At 45.1% G+C, this 25,511-nt stretch overlaps 1 protein-coding gene across 1 annotated transcript in view; it reads right to left on the bottom strand.

The window, feature by feature from the left end:
* Positions 1 to 1,492: 1,492 nt before the first annotated feature.
* The window catches only part of Tspan2 (tetraspanin 2), a 40,496-nt gene continuing 16,477 nt past the window's right edge, over positions 1,493 to 25,511 (bottom strand). Inside the window, exons 2-8 of the mRNA XM_055628534.1 lie at positions 25,090 to 25,192; positions 17,337 to 17,434; positions 15,945 to 16,019; positions 14,683 to 14,781; positions 13,255 to 13,326; positions 7,662 to 7,745; positions 1,493 to 4,265 (exon numbers count right to left, since the gene is read on the bottom strand). Coding sequence (XP_055484509.1) covers positions 4,200 to 4,265; positions 7,662 to 7,745; positions 13,255 to 13,326; positions 14,683 to 14,781; positions 15,945 to 16,019; positions 17,337 to 17,434; positions 25,090 to 25,192 — 597 coding nt within the window. The 3' untranslated portion in view covers positions 1,493 to 4,199. The remainder of the gene's footprint in view (positions 4,266 to 7,661; positions 7,746 to 13,254; positions 13,327 to 14,682; positions 14,782 to 15,944; positions 16,020 to 17,336; positions 17,435 to 25,089; positions 25,193 to 25,511) is intronic.

Below are 25,511 nucleotides of genomic sequence, written 5' to 3'. Positions count from 1 at the left end.
TTTCTCTTGAACGTCCTGTGGTCACCTCTCACCACCTGCTTTTCCTGTGTTTCACTCTTCCAGCTGCTAAGTCAGAAGCTGGGTGTTAGCCCAGACTCCTCTCTCTCACTGCTCACGTAGAACTTCTCTTGTGTATGTCTTGTTAGAGTGGGCGTCTAGCACATTAGTTAGATATCTTTGGTCGTTGCCATCTCATTCTGAAGCATAGCCATCTTTAAAAGTCTTGATACTTAAAGACTTTTAAAAGACTTGATACTTTGTTAGAAGTTTTACTTATACCTCACTGTCTAAAGCTTTCCTCATTACCTTAGGACAAAATAAGATTTGTACAAAACTCAGATGCCTGATTACCAGGGCTCTTCATTTTGTTAGTTTGGAACAAGCCCTTCTTGAAGGTTTTCATGTGCTATTTCAGAGTCTTGTGTGTTTTCCTCAGAAAACAAAAGCAACTTTAAAAAAAAAAATCTCTATGTTGGCTGGTATGTATACCAACATCAAGGAAGTCTTTCTCCCTGGACCACTCTTTCCAAGTTTGAGAAAGCCCAGTCTTGGTTAATGATTATCATAGCACTTATGGCAATGAAGGACTTGCTTTTCCAATCTCAGCTTGTCATGTTTATATTCTCCTAAAGGATCACCAAACATAGCCTAAAACAGTAAAAAACAAACAAACAAAATCCAAACAACAACAACAAAACCCAGCTTTTACATTAGTGTAGAATGCATATTATAAGGAGGAACAGGCCCAGAGAAAAATATATTGATGCCACCTGCCTGTGACTAATATATAGCTACTGGATTAAAACAGAATCAGGAAATGTGTTGAAAGTTATTAATGAGTTAATGAGTTCAACAAATATTTATATATCTAATTGGGATCATTTGGAACTATCTTCAATTATGCAAGATCTTTAGAAAATGATTTGGCACAGAGACATCTTTGTCAGAGTATGAACATAATCACAATAGCTAATAATCAGTAGTTCCTAGGTATGATAAATATTGTATGTTAGTTATTGAATTATTTAATAATAACATGCAATTTAAATGTATTTAACTAATTTTTTGCTGTTAATAGAAGTAAAAAAAATCATAATATACAGGAAAAAAACCCAACACACACACACACACACACACACACACACACACACACACACACACACACACAAAAGCATTGAGTCATATTAACTCAATGCTTTTTTAAGCCAGCACAAACCAGGCTTTGTAAAGCTATCTGTATTCCCCATGTTTTCCCTGTTTGTTTCCAGGGGCATCTTCTGAACTGTGACAGCCTTGGCTCTTATAAGGTCACCAAACAATAACATTTTGTATTGCTGTAGTATTTTCACTTTAAAAGATCTATATACACAATATTTCTTCTAGTAAAAAATGGAGATTGTTTAAAGAAAATAGAAAATCTTCACTCTTAAAATACACACAAATACCAATTTGATTCAGATGAACTCAAGCCAGTGACAAGAGAATGAATACTCTTTGAATATTTGGTAAACTTATTTCAGAAGGGAGAAAAATGCTGTGTTCTTTATTGATTATTATTGAGAATATTACCCTCTCCCCCTGAGACTCATTCTCACCCAGCCATCTCTGTTAGGTTTCCCACAGGAAAAGGATGGCTATTGCCACAGGAGAACCATATTGGACCCAGCATTAATTTGACAAGCGAAGCCACAAGTGTTTCTGCAGGAAGGAGTAACAATTTGGGTGAGCCTGTGTTAGTTAAAACCCAACTATGGATACTTAGAATCCTTGGGTGTTGCTTCTGAGCCCATCTCACAATAACAGTATGGAAGGATTACCAGTCTGTTTTTACCATATTGTTTGGGTAAATTGGCAGTTCACTCATTTAAATAAGTCACATGGAAGTGTGTAAGAAGACTCGCTCGGATTTTAAGGTAACTCAAGCAGTGTAAGTACGTAGAAAATTTAATTTGAAATAACTTAAAATGTTCGGGTCTGATCTCAAATTAGTTCAGGTAAACAGAAATAACTGAAAAAGTATATACATGTGCATGGGTGTGTATACAAACATTTATCTCCATAATTTCATACAGGCACACATGTATTAAAATTACATCTGTATATATCCTTAAGAGATATGTATTTAAGATATGTATAGGTTAAAGACATAGGGATTATATATCTCTATAGATATAGCTTTATCTATTCACATAAAGATATATATCCATCTTTACTCAGAGATGGAATTCTTTAATTTTTCTTGGCACATTCTTTGGAAAGCTTAACACATGGAGAGGTACTCTAGTCACACTTGACACAGATTTCTAGATTTCTTCCTCTGCATTAAAAAATTATTTCTATTCTTCTTATAGTTACTGTGGTTTTCTTTAAACTTATTCATTTATCTAGGGAATGAATCTCATTTCTGTGGAATGGGAAATAATTATGAGCTGGGGGAACCTGAGTACACACTTGAGCTTGTTTGCCGTCTTCAGATGGACAGATAAACTAAAGCTATAAGAAAGACTGATCACTCTTTGCTTAAAAGGTTGCGTTTGTCCACTACTGGAGTATATAAGTCATGAAGTGAGTTTTTCTTTAAATACTCTTTGCTTAGGTTACACAGTTACACTTTTAATTTCCTCACATTTTTTTTTTCCCTCCAAAGTTAGTAGCAGTAGCAAGAACAGCTGAAAGAGGAAAGTGGTCTGTGGGCGAGACCATCCCAGCAGTTGTGTGTTTGCAGCAAATACTTTGTAAAAGTTTCTTGAAGCATAGCACTTTTTTTTTTTTTTTTTAAAGCATATATCAAAGTCTTAAGTTCTTAGTGGGCACAGTGGCTATTCCTCACACCTTCACTTTGTGTGGCCAAATGCAATCTTTAAAAATCTGTAATTTACATCTTTTAACAAGTTGTTAAATTACAACAAATAACCAAGTTTAGATCCCTACTGTGGGTTTTTCCACTTGCAGCCAAAAGGCCAGAGAGTGCCTGGGTTTTCCTACTTAAAATCAACAACTCAGGCCCCTAAATAACCTGAGCATTTATTTCCACAGGGATTTTCTGATAAAGAATCTATTTGTGCTGCAGCTGTATATATAAACATATTTTCAATTCACTAACTTGCTTTTGTTGTGTTCACACATCATGGAGAAGGTGTTTATCTTGGTTTAGACAAGGTCCCCATAACATACTATCTGAGTCGGGGGGATTTATTTATTTTAAAAGATAAAACTGTATTCTTAATCTCTGGAGAATTCTCCACATGGATAAATAAGAAAAATGCCAATAATTAGGAGACTATGTAAACTTAATTTATGAGGTATTCCGAAGGTGCAGTGGCAGCGAGAGTTCTCCCACCATGCACTGCAGAGTTCTTGCTTTTGCGTCACCTCATCTGGAAAAGCACTAAGGAATGTGAGATAAAAGCCCTTTGGGGAAGGCGAGGCTTTCAGCGGTTCAAAGCTGAGTCAGGAAAGGAGAGGGGTCTTTGTAGAACAACATTTCTTCCCCTTAAAAGTTGTCATATTTAGTCCTAAAAGCACTCACTTTTATGGGGCGCATGCTTACCCATGTAACTCTCTTTGCAGAGAGAGGTTTTCTGTTTTTAAATGCTAAGAAAGCATGACTTTTTCAAATTAGATTTTTCCATGCTATATTTACTTTTACAGATGTGTTTAGTTCTGAAACTGTGGTTTACTGTATTCTGGGGAAAATATATTTATATACTCCAAGAAACTTTTACACTCAACTCAGACGTGGTCAATCGACATTTCTCCACGACCCCTCAATTCATATAGCTTATTGCTTCCATTAACTAAAAAGCCTGCATCCTCTTTATGTATCTAACTTTCTTGGCTAAAATCTGAGAAATGGACCCATTATTACATTTCCCGAATAGCCAGCTTTTAGAAGTCTATCGCTGCTTTTTTTCCTGGTACTTAAAGAGGTTATTTTCCTTGCATACAAGAACTAGGGATCCCCAGGAAACATGTCAGTATGTGCAATGCATATACCAGAAACACACAGACCATATGTGACATTCACCCAAGGGTCAAATCAGTAATGGGTCAGACATACATACATACATGTGCAAATATACAGTCAACAGAAAATTATTTTAGCTTCTAATATCCTGAATATTAAACATGAGCTGAGCAAGCTCTTGTTGACATTTAGTATGAAAACTCTAGATTGCAATTTCCATGATGAAGGATCTTCAGATCACATCTCGTGAGTTTCGTATTGCACAGCAAAGCACCATGCTGAATATCATGCCAAAGATCTGCGACAGAAAGAGACACTCATTAGCAACTTTCATGTGTGGATTCGATAGCAAGACCAGCAAACTGTGGCAGTCTCTAGCTCAAGTTACTAAATAATCAGAACCAACAACATCGGCTGTAAATAACATTTTCCTATGTTTCTTAAGGGTGGCTACCAAGCAAGATGCCTGTGTCAGCCTTGCTGAATTGCTGTTATCTATCTTAACAAACACATCTGTTTTAAGAAAGGGCTGTTTCTGTTTCTGGCTTACAATTCTTAACAGTTACAAAAGTCTGATATATTTATGGGTTTTAAATTTTATATTTCAGGTGATATTATTTTATTTGTTCAGAAAAAATGCTCCTAAATTCTTAGGTAAACGTGCTTATGGTATAACTGTCAGAAAAGCTTTAATTCCTAGAACAGTGAAGCCCTGTTAAACAGTGGGGCTTCTCTTCATTGTTGGCCCAGATCTGTGCAAATGGTACATGACTGTTAAACTCAATAGTTCTACCAAAATATAAACTGAAGGAATGGGGCTATAATATTTCCGACTTCTTTTGTCTCTTGGATAGTTCTCTTGAGAAGCCAAATACCTGGATGTAACTACTGTCCCTATGGTTTGAAAAGAATACCACAAGGTTCTTCTTGGTATTCCCCGTCATCACCTCTACGAGTCCACAGCCAGAGGAATCCTGTTTGCGAGTGCCTCAGTAACGACGGGTAATGTTTGTTTTTAAAATTTGTACCATAACTCTGATCTCTCCTCAATCCCATCCTAACACAGACTAGGATCTGTGAATGTTTAATGCATCCAGGCAGGAGTTATCCTGGGAGGGCAAACACAGACAGAGGGAAGGACTTAGCCAGCAAGAATTTTAGCATCTGTGTGTGGCAGGGGAGACACTGAATGGGCATTTTAGTTAAGCGATTACACTGCAGTCTTGCCTATGGAAGAACTCGGGAAGAAACTCCTGGGGGCTGACTCAAGGCAGACAAGCAAGAGTATTTCCCCTTTTCCAGGGCTACAAGTTTGAAGGTGCCCCCACTTCGTCCTTGGTATAGTCTGAGGGGTTCCCTCTGAGAGATTCCTTCACTCTCAGCTTGCTGTGGTCATGGGTCAGGGCTGACTGCATCCATGCTGTGCAATGGTTGAGATGGCCTGATTGTTAGGACAGTATACTTGATACCTTCATTTTGTGGGATGTTTCCAAAATGCTTGTGCTAGCTAGTCTTATGTCAACCACAAGCTAGGGTTATCTGAAAGAAAGGAACCTCAGTTGAGAAAATGCCTCTATAGCATCTGGTTGTAAGTCATTTTCTTAGTTAGTGATTGATGGCAGAGGGCCCAGCCCACTGTGTGTGGTGCCATCCCTGGGCTGGTGGTCCTGGCTCTATAAGAAAGAAGTCTGAGGAAGTGATGGAGGGCAAGCCAGTAAGCAGAACCCCGCTATGGCCTGTGCATCAGCTTCTACTTCCAGGTTCCTGTCCTGTTTGAGTTTTGGTCATGACTTAGGTGACGAATGGTGATGTGGATGAGTAAGCCAAATAAAACTTTTTCTCTCCTAGTAGCTTTGGTCATGGTGTTTCATCACAGCAATAGAAACTCTGACTAAGACACTGCTTCAGCATCATCACTGGGGAGCTGCAGAGTTGCAATGAGGCTAGCCCCAGAGCATGTGGGGAGGACCTGTGAGATATCCCTGGATTTTGAGGGCCTCAGCATAGTATTTCTAGCCACTGCCTCACCCTCTGTTCTGGATACAAAGAAGGAAAGTGCTTGAGTATCCCCTGAGAAGAACCAATTCACAGATTTCCTCAACATCCTTGTAGGTCCGCCTTTGTGTAGACCATAAGTTAATCTATACACAGACTAGCAAGTAAATTCTATCTTAACATTAACTACCATTGCTCAAATTCTGGATAATGGCAATCACCTCTTCCCTGGGCTCTGACTCCAATCTTACCTCTTTTCAACCCTTCCTCATCCATTCATCACCACAGGTCCTTCCAGTCTTGAAGGTGCTTGTGGTGGGTTGAATAGACGTGGCCCCCATAGACTCATGTTTAAATGCTAAGCCCATAGGGAGTGGCACTATTAGGAGGTGTGGCCTTGTTGGAGGAAGTGTATCACTGTGTAGGTAGGCTCCGAGGTCTCCTATGCTCAAGCTATGCCCAGTGTGACAGTCTCCTTCTCCTGCCTGCAGATCAAGCAGTAGAACTCTCAGCTACCTCTCTAGCACCATGTTTGCCTGTATGCTGCCATGCTTCCTGCCATGATGATAATGGAGTAAGCCTCCGAATCTGTAAACCAGCTCCAATTAAATGTGGTCCTTTATAAGAGTTGCCATCGTTATGTCTCTTCATAGCAATAGAACCCTAAGAGAGTGCCAGATGCTCAGTCTCTCAGAAGAGCACACAAAACCTTCAATTACGTGGCCCTGCTGGACCTCCTTGCCACTCTTGGCATACCTGTCCAGGGCTACCAATTCTTTCCCCATACATATTTTAAAAAACAAGGTCTCATGTAGCCAGCCCAGGCATGCCTCAAATTCACTATGTAGCAGAGATGACTTTAAATTTCTGATCCCTTTGCCACCACCGCCTAAGTGATGCAGTATTGGGGATTGAGCTTAGAGTTTTGTATATGCCAGGAAAGTACTCTAAACAGGGCTACACCCCCAACCTCTCTTCCACACACTCTTATACTTTTAAAGTACTGAGCCACCAACAGATGCTGCATACAGCATGCTTCATTCCTTTACATATGACAATTTTCTTGCTTAAATTCTGGGTTTGCCCAGAATAAAAATATATAGAAATATGGTACTTATTAAATGCAAAATTAGGATTTTATGTAAATCAATTTGTAACAATAGGTAATAGGTTTTATCCCATTTGACCTTCATAATAATCGTGCAAGACTGGTGTGTTTAAAATTCCCATTCTATAAATATTGAAGTTGAAATGTAGAGAGATTAAGAAACTCTCCTTCAGTCTCAGGGCTTATGGGAAAGCAATGGAACCAGGAGGTGGAGTCCAGTTTGTGCGATACTAATGCTTGCCCTCTGCTGTCCCATCAGTGCGCAGATGAAGAGACTCACTTGCTATCTTGTTACTGTGAGTTGAAATCACTTACCGAGGTTAAGAGTGAGTGACAGGTTTAAATGGGAAGTTATTGCAATGATAAAGTCACGGCTATGATTAGGTAGACTCTAGCATGTGTATCGTATTTTACAAGGGTTACTACTGATGTGTGTAATTAGCTTTGTCTGAGGGGTTGTATTGTGAACCAAGGTCTTTACCCATTATGAGACTTGTCACTTAAGATACTGCCAGCTCCAATTTGCACAGAAATACGATGTAAGGGTCTAATGCCTCTTAGAAGACAAAAGGATTACATTCCAGAACTTACCGTGAGACCTGCAATGCCAATACCGACGATTCCAATGAGCTGGAGCTTAACACTGATTATGGTTTCAATTTTGTCGATGCAATTCTGTTTTGGAAAATAAGTCAGCAATAAAAATTGATTGTGTGACTTGTCTCCTGACCCGATCCTTCCCTTTGCTAAGATGGGTCTGTGAGTTAATCCGCGTCAGCTTCTGCTCATGTGCAGACCATCCCTCATGAGTTATGTCAACCTGACAACTACAAAGCTAGTGTTGGGGGTAAATGTAATCCTCTTCTTTTTGGTGATTTTCTCTATTTAGGCCAATGGTCTGCTTCAGAGCTCTGAAATATGGCTCCACAAAGCCATTTCTAGGGAACACCAGGCATCGCAAAACTTAGGCCTCTTCTTACTTTCAGCAAAGAATGATAGGATATTCTCTAAATAATAACCTTCTTTGCTATTTACAGCTTAACAGATGTGTTATACACTTGATGTATTTGTCTGTGCAAGGCACGCTTTACTATTTAGAGACTAAAAAGTCTGCATGGGGTTGGATTAAATTATGGAAAGCCAATACTTAGGAAAACTATGTCTTGGGAGTTAGAAGATCATTCCCTCCACTGTTAGCTGGGCTGTTGGTTCTGATCTCTGACTCTTAAGAGATCTGTGAAAAGGGTTTGAAAAACCTTCATAGATAGGGGTATAAACTGGGCAGGAGGCAGAAGGGAGCATGTGGGACCATTATTAGTTTCTCAGGGACAAACACTTAAAACTTGCAGTCTTCCTACACAGAGGTATGCCCTGCCCAGAAGTGTCCTCAGGGCACACAGATCTTTAGGGGCTGCTGACACCCATATAGTTACATGAAGAGGTAACTGCTCTCACATCTCGTCTTACGTTTACTGATTCTGCAGACCCCGTGCCAGCCGCTGGACTGGGTGGGTGGACACGGCGCAGTGAGCTTCCTCTGCTCTCGGAAAGCTTGGCGGAGAGGACGCAGAGCCACAGAGGAAGGATAATGCATTCTGGTGAAAGCGTGGAGCAGGGCTGGAGACAGCGGCTTCCTGGCATGCCAGAGAAAACCAATCCGTCTGCAGCACTCCTGCCTTCCTCCCTTCACCTGAACTCTGAGACTGCCTTCCTCTGTGCCAGCACTGTTGAAGATGGCGAGTGCTCAAAAGACAGGAGCATCCCTTTGCCGCTTCTCTCCCTTCCCTCAGAGCCATCGAGGTGCCCTTCTCTGCGGAAGATGAGCTCTGGATCTCACCCCCTCTCAGGAAGCCTGCCAGCCACCCTTTTTACTTCCTGTGCGTTCACCCTCTGTCTCTCAGAGCTCAGTGTTTTCACTCAAAGGCCAGCAAAGCAACCTGTCTCCTGCTGCTGCCCTCCTCCAGCCCTGCCGACAGCTTTTCTTTCCATCCACAGACAGCTTCTTTTGTGAAAAACAAATTACAAAACATGTATTGGCTTTCCTTATTCACAAGGGAATACACAGTCATTGAATTTTGGAAAATAGACATTAATAAAATGAAAATAAGAAACATCTGTCCTCTGCTCAGATCATAACTAGTACTGCTGGTGATTCTTGTGTATAGAAAAGACCCCTACACCCAGCTCACTTTTTTATATCTGTGTGCTTTTACACTCAATAGGAAGGGACTTTAAAAATATCTCTTTTCATTAAATATTTTTTGAAATTGTAGTTCCTAGTGGCAATAAAACCTATCCTATGAAGGGATCATAATTTAAACAATATCCCTCTGTTGCATATTAAGAAATCAGTATTTGGTTATTAATGTATCTTCTTTGTAATGAATACCACTGCACAAAAATTTCTCTCTGTGTTTTGCCCCACTTTTCTTTTGTGGATGTGTGCCACAGGAGCTGTTGCTCTTGTGTTTTGGTGCTGGGTCTTACATGGAACTTGGGGTTTACCAACTAGGAAAGGCCGGTTGATCAGGGAGCTCCAGAGATCATCTGTCTCCACCTTCCCAGCACTGGGGTTACAGGCAGTTCTACCACACCCCGATTTGTATGTGGTACCAAAGATTAAAGTCAGGTCCTCATGCTCGTGTGGCAAGCAGTTTATCAGCTATGCTATCTCCCTAGCTCCTGCACACATTAAAACAGTTCGTTTCTTTAGAATAAATTCTGAGAAAAAGAATGTCTAGATCAAAGAACACGAGCTCACTTAAATTCCCTGGCTACACGACAGTGCTATTCTCTAGGACTGTTGTACCAGTTTTTAAAAATGTTCATTTAACACCATTCTTGCCTGTATTGTGTTATCAGTAAGAGAAAACAAACAAACAAACAAACAAACCAAGACAACAAGAAAAACTTGGTCAATCTCACACGTTAAACAATGGAATCTTATTTAAATTTGCTTTTAATTCAAGATTGCTTCTGATCGCCCATGCTTTTTATGTGTCTAATAGTCATTTGCATTTCATCTTTTGTGAACTCATTTTTCTTGTGCTTGGCTCAAACTACATAATTACCTCTCCATGTAGAAGATGTAGCTGAGGTGTCATCTGCACTCAGTCTTTGCCCAGTCACCCTGTGCCTGGTGTCTCCTACATGTCTTCCCTGGGCGTGTAGAGCACCATTCAAACTCTGTCCACACCCCCACGGTGCACCGTGTCAACTCTAGCATTTACATATCCTAATAGCCAGCAGGTTCCTTGTTGGTAGGGAGCTTGTCCATTCATCTTTGCATCCGCAGTACTTGACAGGCAGAATCAGTAAACACTGAGTGGTCTTGTCATTCCCGGGTGTCCTCCTCCCTCTGGTTCCTTAATTGGCTGCTCCCCTTTGCCCAGCCTTAAATGGGGTTGTTGCTTAGACATTTATTCACATTTGTCCTTTTCTTCAAAATCTCATGAGTCAAATCCGTATCTACAACTCCAAAATTACATGTCATCGGTACTGTAACGTCTCTTCTAAGCCACACACCAGATTTTCCAAACCACAATGTTGAAAACACTAAACCAGGCACTAGAGAATGGGCCATGGTTAAGAGTAGAGGATCTGAGTCTGGCTCCCCACCCCGGTGTCAGGTGGTGCACAACTTCCTGTAACTGCAGTTCCAGGGGAATCTGACTTCTCTGGCCTCCCGGGTAACTGCATCCATGTGCATATCCGTATCTTTCCTCCCTAGAGATGCATAATTTACATAGATCTTAAAACACTCACTGTACTGTTTCCTTTTTCTATAATTGGCTCTTTCTCCTGCATTCATTAATTCCGTGAATGACACCGTTTTCTGTAGAGGTGAAGAAGCCAGAACCCAGTGGTGGATTCTCATCTTCTCTGATAATGACCTGTGGGGTCATTAGTACTGATGATGTCACCTTCTCCTCCGCACTCCCGCCCTCCCGTCCAGCTTGTCGCCGTTAACCTCATGTGAGCGGCAAGGAGCAGTGAAGTCTTCTCGCTGGATCAGCTCAACTCCAGGTTATTCATCAGCCATCAACCTTTTTTGTTGATGGCTTATCAACCTTTTTTGTTTTTGATCCCAGCAAAACTCAATAAAAATGCAAATTCAATCCAACCCTTAGCTCTATCTCAGCATTGAAAACATCTTTCCTGGAGAGAGGAAGGAGGCTCACCAGGCCCATGAAAACCTCGCAAGAAATTTACAAGACTCAGAGAGCTCAGAAAATTCCAAGACAGCCTAGACCTTTCCCCACTGTCATAAGGTGTAGACAGTTTCTGGGAGAGAAGGAGCCTCCTCTACAGTGTAGCTGCCTGCCGCGTGCAAAGGAGACTCTCATGTGTAGTTTTCAGGTGTTGATGTCCATGCTACATGTCATTTTGTTGATATGCCTGTCTAAGTTACCTGTCTTGTAAGTAACTCCTTCCTCATGCTCCCGTGAGTAACCCCAGTAAACTCATTGGCTCAGCAAACCAGACTTGGTGGGATTGTTTCTTGGTCCCACACTGGGTGAACAGAAATAGATTTCCCAGGAAACGAGCATATCCCTTGAAGAATGGGTCCCTCTTCTTTGAAGAAGTCATTTCTCACAGGTATCCTGGGTTTTCTGTTTCCACTCAAAGATGGACTTATCTGCAAACAACTGTCTTCCTTCAGTCTGGAATGTCGCCTTCCATTCACCCTTTGCAATTCATCTCGACAGCCACAGACTCCTTTGGGCCCCTGGTGAGTGCGCTATGCTCCTTTTAATATAGCCATCACTTAGCTCAGTGGCATTAACAGCTCCAGACAGGTCTTTGTCAGCCTGATGCAATGCTTCCAGTGGCAGTTCGTGACAGGTGAGGCCTGTTTCTCATCCCTTCATTGCCAAGTACCTGAATGTATCAACACCATTGTCCACAGTCTCACATCTCTACCTAACCGTGCTGTACCTGTGCTCTCTGCAACTACTTCACTGAGTTTCTGACATGGTCACTAAGGACCCTGTAAGCATCAAATCCAGGAAAGGGTCTTTAACCTTCATTTATTTGTCTTCTTCCTACTTGACTCTGGATAAACCACTTCCTCCCTGGGCTTCCCAGGCACCAGTCTGGACTCTGACTTTCTCTTCATAATCTCTTCCTCTGGCTTCTTGACCTCACCTTACCCTTTAGAGGACAATGTCACTTCTCTTCCTTACTCTGTACACCCTTTCCCTAGGTGTCCTCGTTCACTCCTACGGCTCCAGCTGCTGTCCGTGTGCTGAGATCCCCAGCCCTGTGTCATCCTCAGACCCTACAGTCTGATTCTTCATCTGCCTTCGGAACTCCTCTCATGCTACTGAGCTCTCAGCGAGCAGTGCCTCTGTCCCCCTGGTCACCCAGGCAGGGATCCTTCAACCCTGACCCCCTCTAATGGGTCTCCCTGCGCCGTAGGTTCCGCCTCTGAACAGCCCTTCCCCTCTGCGTCCAATCTGAGACAGGCACCACCTGCATCAGGCCCCGTCATGACCCTGCAGCCCTCCAGTCTACCTTCCAGGCACAGATGGTTTGAGGACCTTCTCGAGGCAAAAGGGATTCACAGTCCGCTGACAGCGATGGCTTCCTCACACCTCCAGGTGTAAAGCCAAGTTTGTCGCTCCTGGAAATGTTAATCAGCAATCCTCTGAGCTCCTGTTCTACACCAACAGAGCATCTTCCCGGCATGCCCCTCTTCTGGCTTCTTTCTTGATTCCCCTTCGACAAGATTCATATCCTTCCACTCCAAGCTTCCCTATTTCTGCTGTCTCCATGGTTCCCTGGACAGACATTTTGCATATCACCACAGCCATGGGCTAGCCTATGAAGCCACTGAGGGGGGGACTGTCTCTTCTCTTATACTTGTAGAATACCTGACAGAGCAGTTAAATTTACCAGAGCTGTTACTGTCCCAGAAAGATGTGGGGAACACAGACCTCTGGCCCTGGTGAACCAATGGCATAGCCACTGGCAATCAAGCCTCCCGTCGTTCCCCAGAGTATGAGGAACCTGACTTGGTGTTGCTGTCTATTTCACATGGCATGAGTAAGGCTCAGGATGCACAGGGAGACAGCCACCTAGAATCCCTGGAAGGAAGACCTGAGCCTCTCTGCCTCGACTGTCATCAACACCTCCTCACAGTCGGGGGCTGGTGAAGGGAACCTGGAACCACCCAGCTTACCTCGGGGCCTGGAAGCTCCTTTGGACACGTGGGCTGGACTTGTTCAGAGCTTTCTTTTCCACAGCACTGAAACTAGAGAGTGAGAAGAGGCTTCAGGATACAGGAGGCAGGAACGCTGGCTCCAAGGCTCAGCATCTCTGCTGCCTGGCAGTGCCAAGGCCACAAAGCAGCTCTGAGGCTCAAACTGCTATTTCTGGAGAGCGAAGGAAGAATCAAAGAACTGTGCTAGCAACCCAGGAACAGGACTTCTCCAAAGCTGCAGATGTCTTACGACATGAAGTGACTCAAGGTGGTGTAAGGCGAGGAGCCAACTGCTGGTGTCCTCCATGAAGCGCTACCTTAAAGACAGAAGGGGCCTGACGTGCTAGCTCCCTCAGACCTGACATCCAAAAACCTGTGAAGGAGCAAAGCTTTCTGAGCTTTAGGAAGGGCTCATTAGCCAGGGACTATCTGAGAAAAGAAGAGGGGTAGCCACAGGAAAGCCCAGGGCCACAAGAGAAGGCATGAATGCTGGCTGGCAAACAGGCACCCTGCCTTGGGGCTGGCTGCTTAAGACAAAGGGATCTGTGTGCTGCTTGATGTCTCTGAGGAACCTTCTAAGACACTCTTGTCATACAGAGCCAGGTACCTGGAAACACATGGTCCAGAAGTTCACAGTTACTTCTCCAAAGAAGAAGTGCAGCGTTTAAGAAAACAGAACGGCCCCGGTCTGGCCCCTTTCCTCTGTAAGCCTTTCTCTAAACACCACACGCCAGCACATTTCCATGGAACATTCTGGAAGGGAATACAGTTGTCTTCCCACCACCTTCATTTTACAAATGAGGAGTGAGCCGAGCAGGTTTCAGAGAGGTCTAACTAACTCACTCAGAGTCCCAAAGCTGCTAAGACGGAGCGCTGCTGCTGAGCGTTTCTGGCTTGAAGGCTAACATGCTTGCTTCCGTCACACCACAGTGTCACCTCTGAGAGGAATGACATGCATTTGGGTGGCTTTCCCAGGGTCCTGCTCATGCTTTTTGGTCTTTTCTGGGCACACATGCTGACTTCTTGTGAATCTGAGGTAGGCTTCATTCTAGCCAAAGGTCTACACAAAGTATGAGCTACGGTTCTTATCAGAGTTAAAATAAGACACAGCTGCTTCCATTTATTTCCTTTCTTTTCTTTCTATCTTTCTTTCCTGTTTTTTTTTTTTTTCCAGGTGGGGTTTCTCTGTGTAGCCCTGGCTGTCCTGGAGTCACTTTGAAGACCAGGCTGGCCTTGAACTCACAGAGATCTGCCTGCCTCTGCCTCCCCGAGTGCTGGGATTAGAGGTGTGCACCTTGTGCACGGTGTCTGGCCTATTTTTATTTTTAATTTAGACAATTAGAGAGAGCCTGGCCTACACACGACTAGGAGAAAATGTGATGTCAAAGAAGAAGTAAGGCTACTCACTGCCGAGTGGAAGGTAATGAGAGTCCCATTTCCCCTTCCCCTGTCTTTAAGGTAATCGCTGTATGCCTCCTCATACATGGTCTGTACGTGTCGTATAGCCTGGAAAAACAATGGGGAAGTTGCAGATACTTTCTCTTTACCAAAGAAAAATTCCCCCTTCTGTGTCGTTTGGGAACCCTGCTTTTCCTCACATGCCTCGTATCTTAAGATGTTTCTGCACCCACAGAGCAAAACGCAGATTCTGGAGCTCCTGAGACGATTTTGAAGATGAAAGAACAAGCTGACCAAGAATGCTTTCCTACATCAGCCCCGCCTCCTACAGTGGGGATTTCTAAACCCGAGTGGCTCCACTGTCAGCTGGGCCCATCTTGGAGCTCCTGGTGAGCCCCTCGAGGTGAAATCTGTGACAGTGTGGTTCCATGCCAGCCGAAAGGCAGATGTCCACTGCCACGGAAGATGTTCTGCACCCAGATATCACACGCAGCTTAGTAAATGCTTTTTCTAGGGCAAAGACCTATGACCCCTAAATCCACAGACTTCAGCTCCATATGGAGCTAATCTGAAGCTTGTAACCTCCGGATACAAGCAGCCATGTTAAGAAAGTTTCATAGGGGTGACAGTAACTCATTTTTTTATGTTTATCAGTTTTACGCTTAAGCTCATATACACAGTGTGGATGGCACATGAGTTCACTGGAAATACAACCCTCTCGAGGCTCTATCCTTCCTTCTTTTCCTTTCCACTCTTCTGTGTCACAGGCTTCTTATCCTTCTAAAAGGCCATGTGCCCTGTGGACTCTCCTTATAACCTGTTTTGGGCACTAAGGTTGCTACGTGCATGCAGCAGGCCAGGCTTTAGCTCCTCACAATAGTGTGGCCCCTGTCTAGGCCAAGCCGTTGGGATAAGTGACAGTCAGAGAGACAGGAAGGTAGGGTCTTCCTCCTTGCCCCATTCTCTGTAACCTAATGCCTGCCTCACTTTGAGCTAGGCACAACCTGAAACTAGAAATCCTAAAAATCAAAACAAACGAACAAAAACCAACCAACCAACCACAGACCAGTTTATACATTAAATAGAAACCATATATTACCACTCATATATACATGCAGAGGTCTGTACAATACTAAGTTCAAAGGTTCTACTTACACAATTTGGAGGGGGGGACATTTTGTTTCTTAATAACATTTTGCATTGGGTATTCTATAACATTTGACATGGGAAAAATGCCTTAACAACCACGAGAACTTGTAGGTTCTACTTACTACGTCCTTGCCTATAAAAGCAAATACTCCAGTGGCTACTTCAGCAGCAAATATCACCAGCAGACAGGTGAAAAACTGTGGAGAGAAAATACTAATTTCATTAATTTAATACCCTTTCAACTCATTTACCCTGTTTGCATCTGGTTCCCCCGGCAAGGCAATGGGTCGGGCTATGTGGCCGATAATAGGGACTCTTTACCCACTTTGTCTCCGTCATGCAACTATTCAGGCACTTTTGTGTGGCTTGTCTGTCATCTCACTGAACAATTGTTTATTGAGCATGCGTTCTGTGCCAGGCTCTGTCCTTTGTGCTGGCTATACAATGGTAGACAAGATCCCAGCCTCTCCATTATCATAAAGCTTGTATTGGGCAAGAAGATACAGTAAATGAACAAAGCTTTTAAAAATGGATAAAGGAATATTAGACAGTCACACAGAAACCCTATCACCTAGCACAGCACCCAGCATTGACATACTCAATAAATACTTGATGACCAAGTCAGCTCTGTGGAGAGGAAATATGGCTGCCAGCGACACCTGGGCTCGGGGAAGAGTGTGATGTGAGTGTTGTGGTCTGGAAGGCTTCTCTGAGAAGAGGGAGAGAGGAGAAGAAGTGTGTGTGTGTGTGTGTCCCCTTATAGATAAAGGTCTGCCAGGTCTTCGGTTTGCTAATCAAACTCAGCTCTGTGGTAAACAAAACAGAGCTTCTCAGCCTTTTTGTTTTGTTTTGTTGTTTTTTAGAGAAAGAAAGAATGTATAGGAGAAAAAAACAGACATTTCACATGCCATAGATCAGAAGCAGCAGGCACACATGGAAAGCCTGAAGAGTGCGATGGGAATGGGAGACGAGGGGTCTCAGAACACCCTGCTTTAGGCGAGAAGTCCAGAACCTTCTCTCTTCTGCCACTCAGCTCCTTTAGGCCTCAGAGCAGTGGCTGGGTAGCAAGTAACAGAGACTGTTTTTGTTGTTGTTTTCTCAAACAGAAGCTGCTGGTTAAAATAAGGCACCAGAGGGATGTCTGACTAAGTTATTGATCTTAACCCAAAATGCTTTCCTTGTAGATAACAGTTCTTTCCTGGCTATGGCAATCTTTAAGCTGCCTCATCCACAATGAAATATTATTTCTCAAAGAACAATCAATTCCTAAGCACTCTTCCCCAAACATCTTTACACTGATGACCTCATTGTTTTCACATTTTCCATATGAGGCCGGAACAAAGATAATATTATTCTCACGCAGGAGATGGGGAAAACAGACATCAGAGAGGGGGTCCAGTGCCGAGGCTTTATGTCCTAGAGGCGCTCGCACTTCTAACAAGGTCTCCTGACTCCCTCCGGGGAAGCCTGCCATAAACATGCCATCCCGTGCCCATGCCATAAACCCCACTTACTGATCCGAGCACACACTGTGACTCACGCATGGCTCCGCAGCACCCGAAGAAACCCACAGCCATCATCAGGGCCCCGGCTCCAACCAGCACATAGAGCCCTGTGGACGAGAGGCCAGGGAGACCATCAGAGCCTGACCAAGGCTGGGCCAACCACTAACACTGCAGGAGACAAGAGCCCTGTCCCACATACCAACTAAGCTCTGGCTTGCATCTCTGCAGAACATTCTGCCGTCACCTGCCCGCAAGGGTGATGCTTATGGTCTGCATCTCGTACATACTGGCTCACTCAGCAAAGTCATCGCATCTACTGTCAGAACGGTGGACATAGCAGGAAAATGAACCTGAAGGAAGCCAGGCAACCTGGCTGAGAGCGCACAGCCAAAGTGGCAAAGAGGCCGCCTGTACCTACTGCTCAGAGCTGTTGCAATGGACAGCACCACAGGCCTCCTGAAGTCCAAACACTGCGTCTCAAGGCTGCACCTTCATGCAGAGGAAGCTCTACTACCCCCCTAAATCCCCAGACAGCGAGTCTGGGGGTAATCAGGAGATGGTCTCACAGCTGGGACACAAGTCCAGGCCTTCTCCTGAGCCCCAGAGCCCCTTGTCCTCTGGACTTGATGGCCATCTCATCACTGAGAGGCTTGGAGGGAACAGAGCAGGGATTTGGGCAAGGACAGGAACACAGGACATAGGCACATGATCAGTTTTGTGTGCATATTTCTCCTTTAGGGGGCAATGCCACATATTTTGGACACATGGGAGGCATGTTACAAAATAAAACATAAAGCAAAATACCAAAGAAACAAACAAACAAACAACAACAACAACAACAAAAAACCCACAAACAACAGCAAACCAAACCAAAAAACAAAGGACAAAGACCAAAACCCCAAACCAGCCAATGAGGGTGGACAATAAGGTAATGGAGACTAGCTCACCATGTTCTCACCAAGAGCTAACTGTCCTTTTGATAACTTTAGTACAATGGCTCCATGTGTGACGGGCTGTTCCTGTCAGGCCCTGCTGCCGTCATCTAGGGTAGGTTGACTGGAGTAGCTTTCATGGACTAAGGACTTCACAGAGAGTCAAGTAACTGCCCCAAGGTCACCAGCTGCTGTTCTCCCTAAGAGGCCATACTGCCTCCCAGGCAGGAGCAGCAGCCTTACTTTGGGTGGTTGGAGATTTCACCTTCTAAGTCAAGCCCCAGGAAGATTTCCTCACAGAGAAAAAAAACAGACAGCCTCCAACGTGCTGGTTCTGGGCGGCCTGAGCCAAGCCCTCCTGATTTCCTTCTCGGATCCTGAGATAAGGGAGAACACAATGCCAGGCCTGGCACTTGACTCTCTTGAGTAAGGCTGCCGGGCTCTGTTTTTTTTTTCTTTTGCATTTTAGTGAGATGAGTCACCTGGAAACCATTCTTATTCACCCGGAGGTGGGTGGGGTTGGCAGCGGTGCTGGGGTCCCACCTCTGTGGGCAACCCCTGAGTCTCACATTCAGGCATTTCCTGGGGCTCCCCTAGTTTGCTTGCAGTCAGTTTGTGGGCAGGCCTATCTGTGAACAGACCCAGATGAGGCCACAAGCTAGCTACACTGCTTCCTGTACCGCCCAGCCCAGCCCAGCCTAGCCTAAAGGTCCTCAAGGTACTTCGGGGTTCCCAAGCCGGGGAAGCGTTGGCTTTGCAGTCTGGAGGGCCGTGCACATTTCCTGCTGTCCCAACCCTATCGCTTCCTCTGGTTCCCTTTTCTCTAAGAGGATCGCTTCATGGGGGAATGGATGCGGTTACAAGAGAACTGATACCATTTAAAAAAACAACAGCATTGTTGGCTCCACGGCCCGGACACCTTATAGTCCTGATGTTGTCACTTTTCAAAGCTCTTTCATTTCCATCATCTCCTTGGTTCCCCAAAGCAGCCTGGAAATCTCTGCGATTTTACAAGAGGTCAGAGGCCAGACCCCGATTACCACCCTGCATCCCTAACTGAAACTGGTTGAATAAGGGGCGGTGGTGGCAGTGGAGGCTGTAGCAGCAGCAGCAGCAGCACCACCCTGCCAGCTCCTTCCCACAATGCCTCAGGGGAGAGCCATCTAAACCTTCTGATTTCTTGTTGAGAAGGTCATTGCCTCCCCTCACTGCCATTACAGCTGCTGTTTGGTCCGGTACGTAGATAAGGTTAGGCTCACAGCCTACAGTCCAGTTCCCCAAATCCTCATCTATGCCACAGCTTGTGAGCATTGTGGTGTGACCACGTCCTGGTTTGCTGTGAATCAGGCGTTTGCAGGTTCCTATAATTTTCTGAAGAGTTCAGGAACACCCTGTTTACAAGTGTACAAGTGGGAACCCTCAGTCAGTAGATATTTCTCTCATGGATGGAGTGAAACACATTCAAAGTTCCGGACCAGCTACTTCACCCGACCACAAATCTATGCTTAGACACATGTTCTGAGATCCTATTGCCGTGGGCATGTATCAGGTCACCAAAGGGCTGTGCTGTCCAATGTCAGCCAAGTGGGAGGGGGCCTCAGAGCCTGAGAAGGTCTGAAACAGAAAATGATGCCCCTGAAAAGGCAGGTTCCCAGTGTATGGGGAGCCCCGAGGACTTAGGACAGAGCATCTCCCCAGCGAGCACAGTTCACCTGGTCTCTCTGGCAACAATCAGGAGATGTGCTCACTCCAACTGAATTCAACGCCTAGCACTGGCAAAACAACCTAAGCGTCTTAGCAGCTTTGGCTCGCGAGACCTCTCCACAGTAAGCCTCTGTTTGCATGAAAAGATACAACTGTCCTCCTGGTTCCAAAGGAGACTTTCTGTGGAGCTGGAGAGAATCACAGAGAATTTCCACATGCACAATTCCTTGGGCCTGTCCAATCTGGCTCTAAGATTCTGCACAATGTAAGGCCTCCTGCATCTTTCAAGGATACCTTATCTAAGGTATGGTTTTAAAAAGAGCTGCAGATGGATCAGTTAGCTTATAGCTACATTTTTCTTTTCTTTTCTTTTTCTGAGACAGGGTTTCTCTGTGTAACAAGCCTTGGCTGTCCTGGACTCACTTTGTAGACCAGGCTGGCCTTGAACTCACAGACATCTGCCTGCTGGGATCAAAGGTATGTGCCACCACACTCAGCCTTAAAACTACATTTTAATTCCAAGATGGCATCCATGGAGTCCCTGTGCCCCAACAGCACACGGGACAGACATGTGACCTACTTAATAAATCTCTCATGTTTTCTAAGCCCTATTTTCCTTGATTTGAAGGAAAGAAACCCCTTTGAAACAGCAATTTTACAAATCATTGATGACTGGGCTTTGTAATGCCAGTGAAATGCTGCCAGCAGCAGCTTTCTGGGGACATCTTCTTCCCTGACAATTACATCCCTCCTCCTCAGAGTGAAGATCTTTCTTGTAGCATCGTTTCAGCTAACAAAGGAACAAGAGGGCCTGTTAGAGGCCCACTGACATAACCTCATCTAAAATCCCTTGTTGGGAATAGATGTGTTGGCATGCTCGCCAACGCCATTGATTTTTGGCAGCAAGATCATCTTATGCAACCTGCTAATGATAATTTTTTTCTCATCTAAAATTTTTTGTGTGTGTCTCCACAGAACTCTCTCTTCCAGCTTCCCTTGAATGCGTATAATTACTGCCATCAGTCACTGAGTCTCCATGGAGATTAGTCCCAAGATCCCTCACATACCAACCAGTGGATATGTGAGCCCCTCATGAAATAGGATCGTATTTGCATATAGTCCACTCACACCCTCCTGCATCCGCTAAGTCATCTCTAGGTTAATTATACTATCTAGCACAACACTATAGGTGTTAGACTCATTATTTAGGGATGACTGGCATGAAAAGGTTTGTGCATGTTTAGAAGAGATGCATTAAAAAAAAACCTTTGATCTGGGTTTGTTTGAATTTGTAGGTGCTGAACCAGTGGATGTGAAATCACCAACTCTATGCGTTAGTTGTATCTGTGTTTAGAGTAATACATGCTTCTGTCTGAGAAGCATATATTTCATGGGAAATATTTGGTGCTTTCTAAAATACGGCTGCAGCAGCTAACGATCAGCATTAGCATTCTAGATGCTTTATGGGTTTCAGTCCACATCACGGGTGGGAAGTAGCACTTCCTGTTGGCTCAGCCCTCTCTGGGTAGTGCATATACTACGCACTTGATACACGTCATCTCAAGGACCTTCTTGATGAGAAGGCCACGTCACAAGCTGGTCTGTAAGTCCACCCCGACTGCTCCTCTGTCGTGCTGTTCCCCCTCATCGGGTGGCCTTTCATCTGTGTTCCCTCAGTACCTGAACAGCGAGAGTTAGTATGTACTCACAACTCACCCCTAGCTGAGTCAGTGTCACACTTACACAAGTTCACAGATACAGAGTCCGAGATGCTGAAAATGAAAGTTGCACAGCTATGACCGGTAAATTGGAGTTGAGCCAAAGTGTATACCCCAAACTCCCAGGCTGGGGTTTCAGTAGAGACCTAGAACAGTGAGTTTCTTAGCCATCTATCTGCCATGTTTAACTGGTATAGGAGTTCCTGAGATGTCTGACATTCCTGCTTCCTGGGTGTTTCCCCTAAAAGAGCTAGGGTCGAGGACTCTGGGCTTCTGAGACTGGATGTGGGCAAGTCCTTTCCTTCACGGTAGCGACCTGCAGTTCTGGGACAATTGTCTCTTCTGATTTCTGACAGAATGGCTTCGGAGAAGCTGTCCAGACAGGGTAGGTAGCCTCTGTTATCCAGCTAGCGTGGTGTCAGGGATGAAGTTAAAAAATATTACCAGGGTGAGTCAGAGCGTTTAAAAAGGCAAGCCTGCCCCTGAATGTTTAGCAACGGAACACTTTTCCTTCCACACAACCTCCAGCCACAATCAAAGCCAGGCTCTGGGACTCTGAGTTCAGCAGGGGGAGACAGAGGCAGCCAGGCTGTGACTCTGCAGAGCCAAGTGCCTCCTGTTTGTGTGGGCACCCCCACTGGAGAAACCTGCTCACATCCTCTGCACACAGACGTGAGCTCATGTGCTCCAGCCCAGGCTCCAGCTCCCTGAGGCAGAGAGGAGCACTCCCCACTCTGTGATCCTGGAAGACCCCGAAGCATCATTTAAAACAACATGGGGAAGGGCAGGTTGTTGGAATTAGGAAGAGGCAGGGCTTTCTCCCTGAAAGAAACTAGCGTGGAGAAAGTCTAGGAAACCCCAAGTAACCCGAGCTCTCCCGCTGCCAGCGCCACTCTTGCCAGCCTTTTCCTTCCTCACCTAAGCAACCAAGGGACACGGAGATCCCGGTCAGCCTCGAGGCCTTGGCCTGTGCCCAGAGGGACACCAAAGGGAGGCAGCAGGCGGCAGTCGGCCTGACTACCCTCTCTCCCTGTCCTCATTTCCCACAGCTGTGTCTTCCTGCTTTGGCCAATGCCCACCACTCTATCCAGCTTGGATATTTGGTTTAGAGCCTTAGGATAGAGAGAAACTCCATTATCACAGAGAGAGAATGAGGATGCTAGAAGTGAGATCATCCCGGCAAACATGGGGCAATCCTACAAGGTCTGCCTGTGGTCTATGTGTCTTCCTGGAGGTTTCCTCCCTCTAGGCTGATTGGCACGCTTCTCTTCTTTCCTTCTCTGTGATCCTCCTCACACTCCCAAAAGGCTGGGGCTACAGGCAGGGACCACTGCATCTGGTTGGGTTTTGTCTTGACAAACCATTGGAACATGTTAGCCTGTTTAGAGCAATTTTTAACAAACGGGCAGTGAGTATGAGCCGATGACTCTGAAACATACTCTTTTTTATTTTATTGGTTTTTTGAGACAGGATTTTTTCTTGTGTAGCCTTGGCTGTCTTGGACTCACTTTGTAGACCAGGCTGGCTTCAGACTCACAGAGATCTGCCTGCCTCTGCCTCTCTGAGTACTGGGATTACAGGCAAGTACCACCGGGCCTGGATTCTGAAACATATTCTAAAATATATGCATATATTTATATCACACAAATCATTTATATATCTCACATATCATTTAGGCATAGTGGCCCACACCTGTAATCCTAGTACTTCAGAAGCAGAGGCAGGAGGAACAGTTGTTCAAAGACATCATCAGCTATAGAGTAAGTTCCAGTACAGTTCTGGTTTTGACCTGAGGACATCTTGTGATCTCTCAACTCAAAAATGTTGAGCAAACGTAGGCAGGCAAAAGTGGGCTCTCTTTTATGTTGGCATTTAACCACTTTGACAAAAACCAGGGTTGAGTGTTTACCAACACCAGAGCTTCCTGCACTGACCAGGAGCCTGAGCTGCTCTACTCAGACATTCCTGCCTTGCTGTCTCAACTAAGCCAAGTGGGACGCTCACGGCCCCTGACAAAACAGATGTGTTTTCAGGTCATGTTTGTGTGGACATTTATGCCAGGAATCCTTCTATGGTGACAAGCCATAGAAACCTGCTCCGGTGGACTTGAGGATAATGAAAGTATAGTGAGACACATAACCAGACATCATCTCAGGGACTCAAATGACGTAACCAGAATCCAGCCTGTGGCTACCCTCGCTCAGCTTTCTTTTCTGTCTCCTCCCTGCCATGATCCAATGGTTGTCAGAAGCTCCAGGCTGCTAACTCCAGTAAAACATGGTTCTTTTACTTCTACATTCCCAGCCTAGCTCTAGTGCCGGTCGCCAGGCCGATCAAGTAGCCAGCTGCTTATTGGCCTAAGTGTTCTTAAGCCAAGCGGATGTAGAATGAGTGAATTACCTAGTAGAGCAAAAGCAATGAAGCAGTCTATGAACAGCCTGAATCCTTCCTTCTCCCCATCCTTGGTGCTGCAGGGCATGAGTATGGGCTTGTCTACCTTGGTTCCTCAGCCACATCTTCCCTTGTTAGCCCATGGTGAGCAACGGTAAGCATGCCCATAGTCAATGCTCAAAACTTGGAGGGCTGGGTTTTTTTTTTCTCAAGAAACAGCACCAGGCATAACAAGGAAACTAAGGACCAAGACTTAGAGAGGCAGCCATTGCTATCTTCTCATGAACCATGGTTGCTTAAGGCATAGAAATACGATGCAGTTCTGGTCAATAGGCTGCAAAAGGAGACTTCTGGAAGAGGACATGTGAAGCAAAACTTCCTTTTTCTCCTTTGGATTATGCTGTATGAGGACACAATGCTGGAACCACTGTAGGAGGGCAGAGAAGGGCTAAATACTAGGGGGACCAAAGCCCCTGAGAAGAACACCAGCTTCACCTGTGCCCCGCCCCCATTTCCTCACCTCACCTCCTTCCTGTCTTGGCAGGACACGTGGCTGTTGCCCCTTCTCCAGGGACAGGCCTCTCCTGTCCCCTCTATGGGATTCTTCCCTTGTCTCAGCAGTCTCTTCTGATGGAAGTTTTGAGATCAGCACCCCCAAAATTTGAAGTAACTCTTGTATTTGAGTTGTTTCCATGTTAAAACAAACACCGGATCGCAAAGTAAAATATTGACTCATCAGGGCCCCCATGACACCCTGCGTGAACTGGTGAACTACTCCAGAGACAAGGGTATTTCCTAACTCTTTAAGATGGAGTTCGGTTACATTTCCTTGAGACTTCTTTAAGGAAACAAATCCGCTTTACTGGGGCCTTCTTCCATCCTGGAGAGAAGAGGAGGGGGCCGCAGAGGCACAGCCCCCAGTTCCAGGTGAACTGCTTAGGAACAGAGGTGAGGCAGCGGCCCCTCCCTCTCCCCGGCCCCTCATGCCCAACCCTTAGGGAAACTGAAGTCACTCACCCACGTAGAAATACTCTGGGGACTTGTCCTCTGACGATAGATCCTTTATGGTGCCTCCAAACCGAAACCATAGTCCAAATGCAATAACGGCTGATCCGGCCAGCTGGAAGAGAAATAGCAGACTGTTCACTACGCAGTGGGAGTGTGCACACAGACTTCGGGCACAGCGGGCTTTGGGGAGCTTCCCCTGTGGGCACCATCTTGCCTATTCTTCAGGTTTTGCCAGGAAGGAAACCAGGCTTAGAGGTGAAAGCATGGGCTTGATGCCCCTCAGGGTCCTGATGACAGATCAGCTCTGGGCTGTCCTGACTCCATTCACAGGGTTTGCTATGGCACTGGGCTTTCCAGTGGTTATTTGGCACCCATGGAATAAAAGTGTGTGTGTGTGTGTGTGTGTGTGTGTGTGTGTGTGTGTGTGTGTG

The sequence above is a fragment of the Psammomys obesus genome, unplaced genomic scaffold (assembly GCF_907164565.1).
Source record: "Psammomys obesus unplaced genomic scaffold, mPsaObe1.curated_primary_1811, whole genome shotgun sequence".
Classification (NCBI taxonomy): domain Eukaryota; kingdom Metazoa; phylum Chordata; class Mammalia; order Rodentia; family Muridae; genus Psammomys; species Psammomys obesus.
This window is presented reverse-complemented; position numbering and strand designations above follow the sequence as displayed.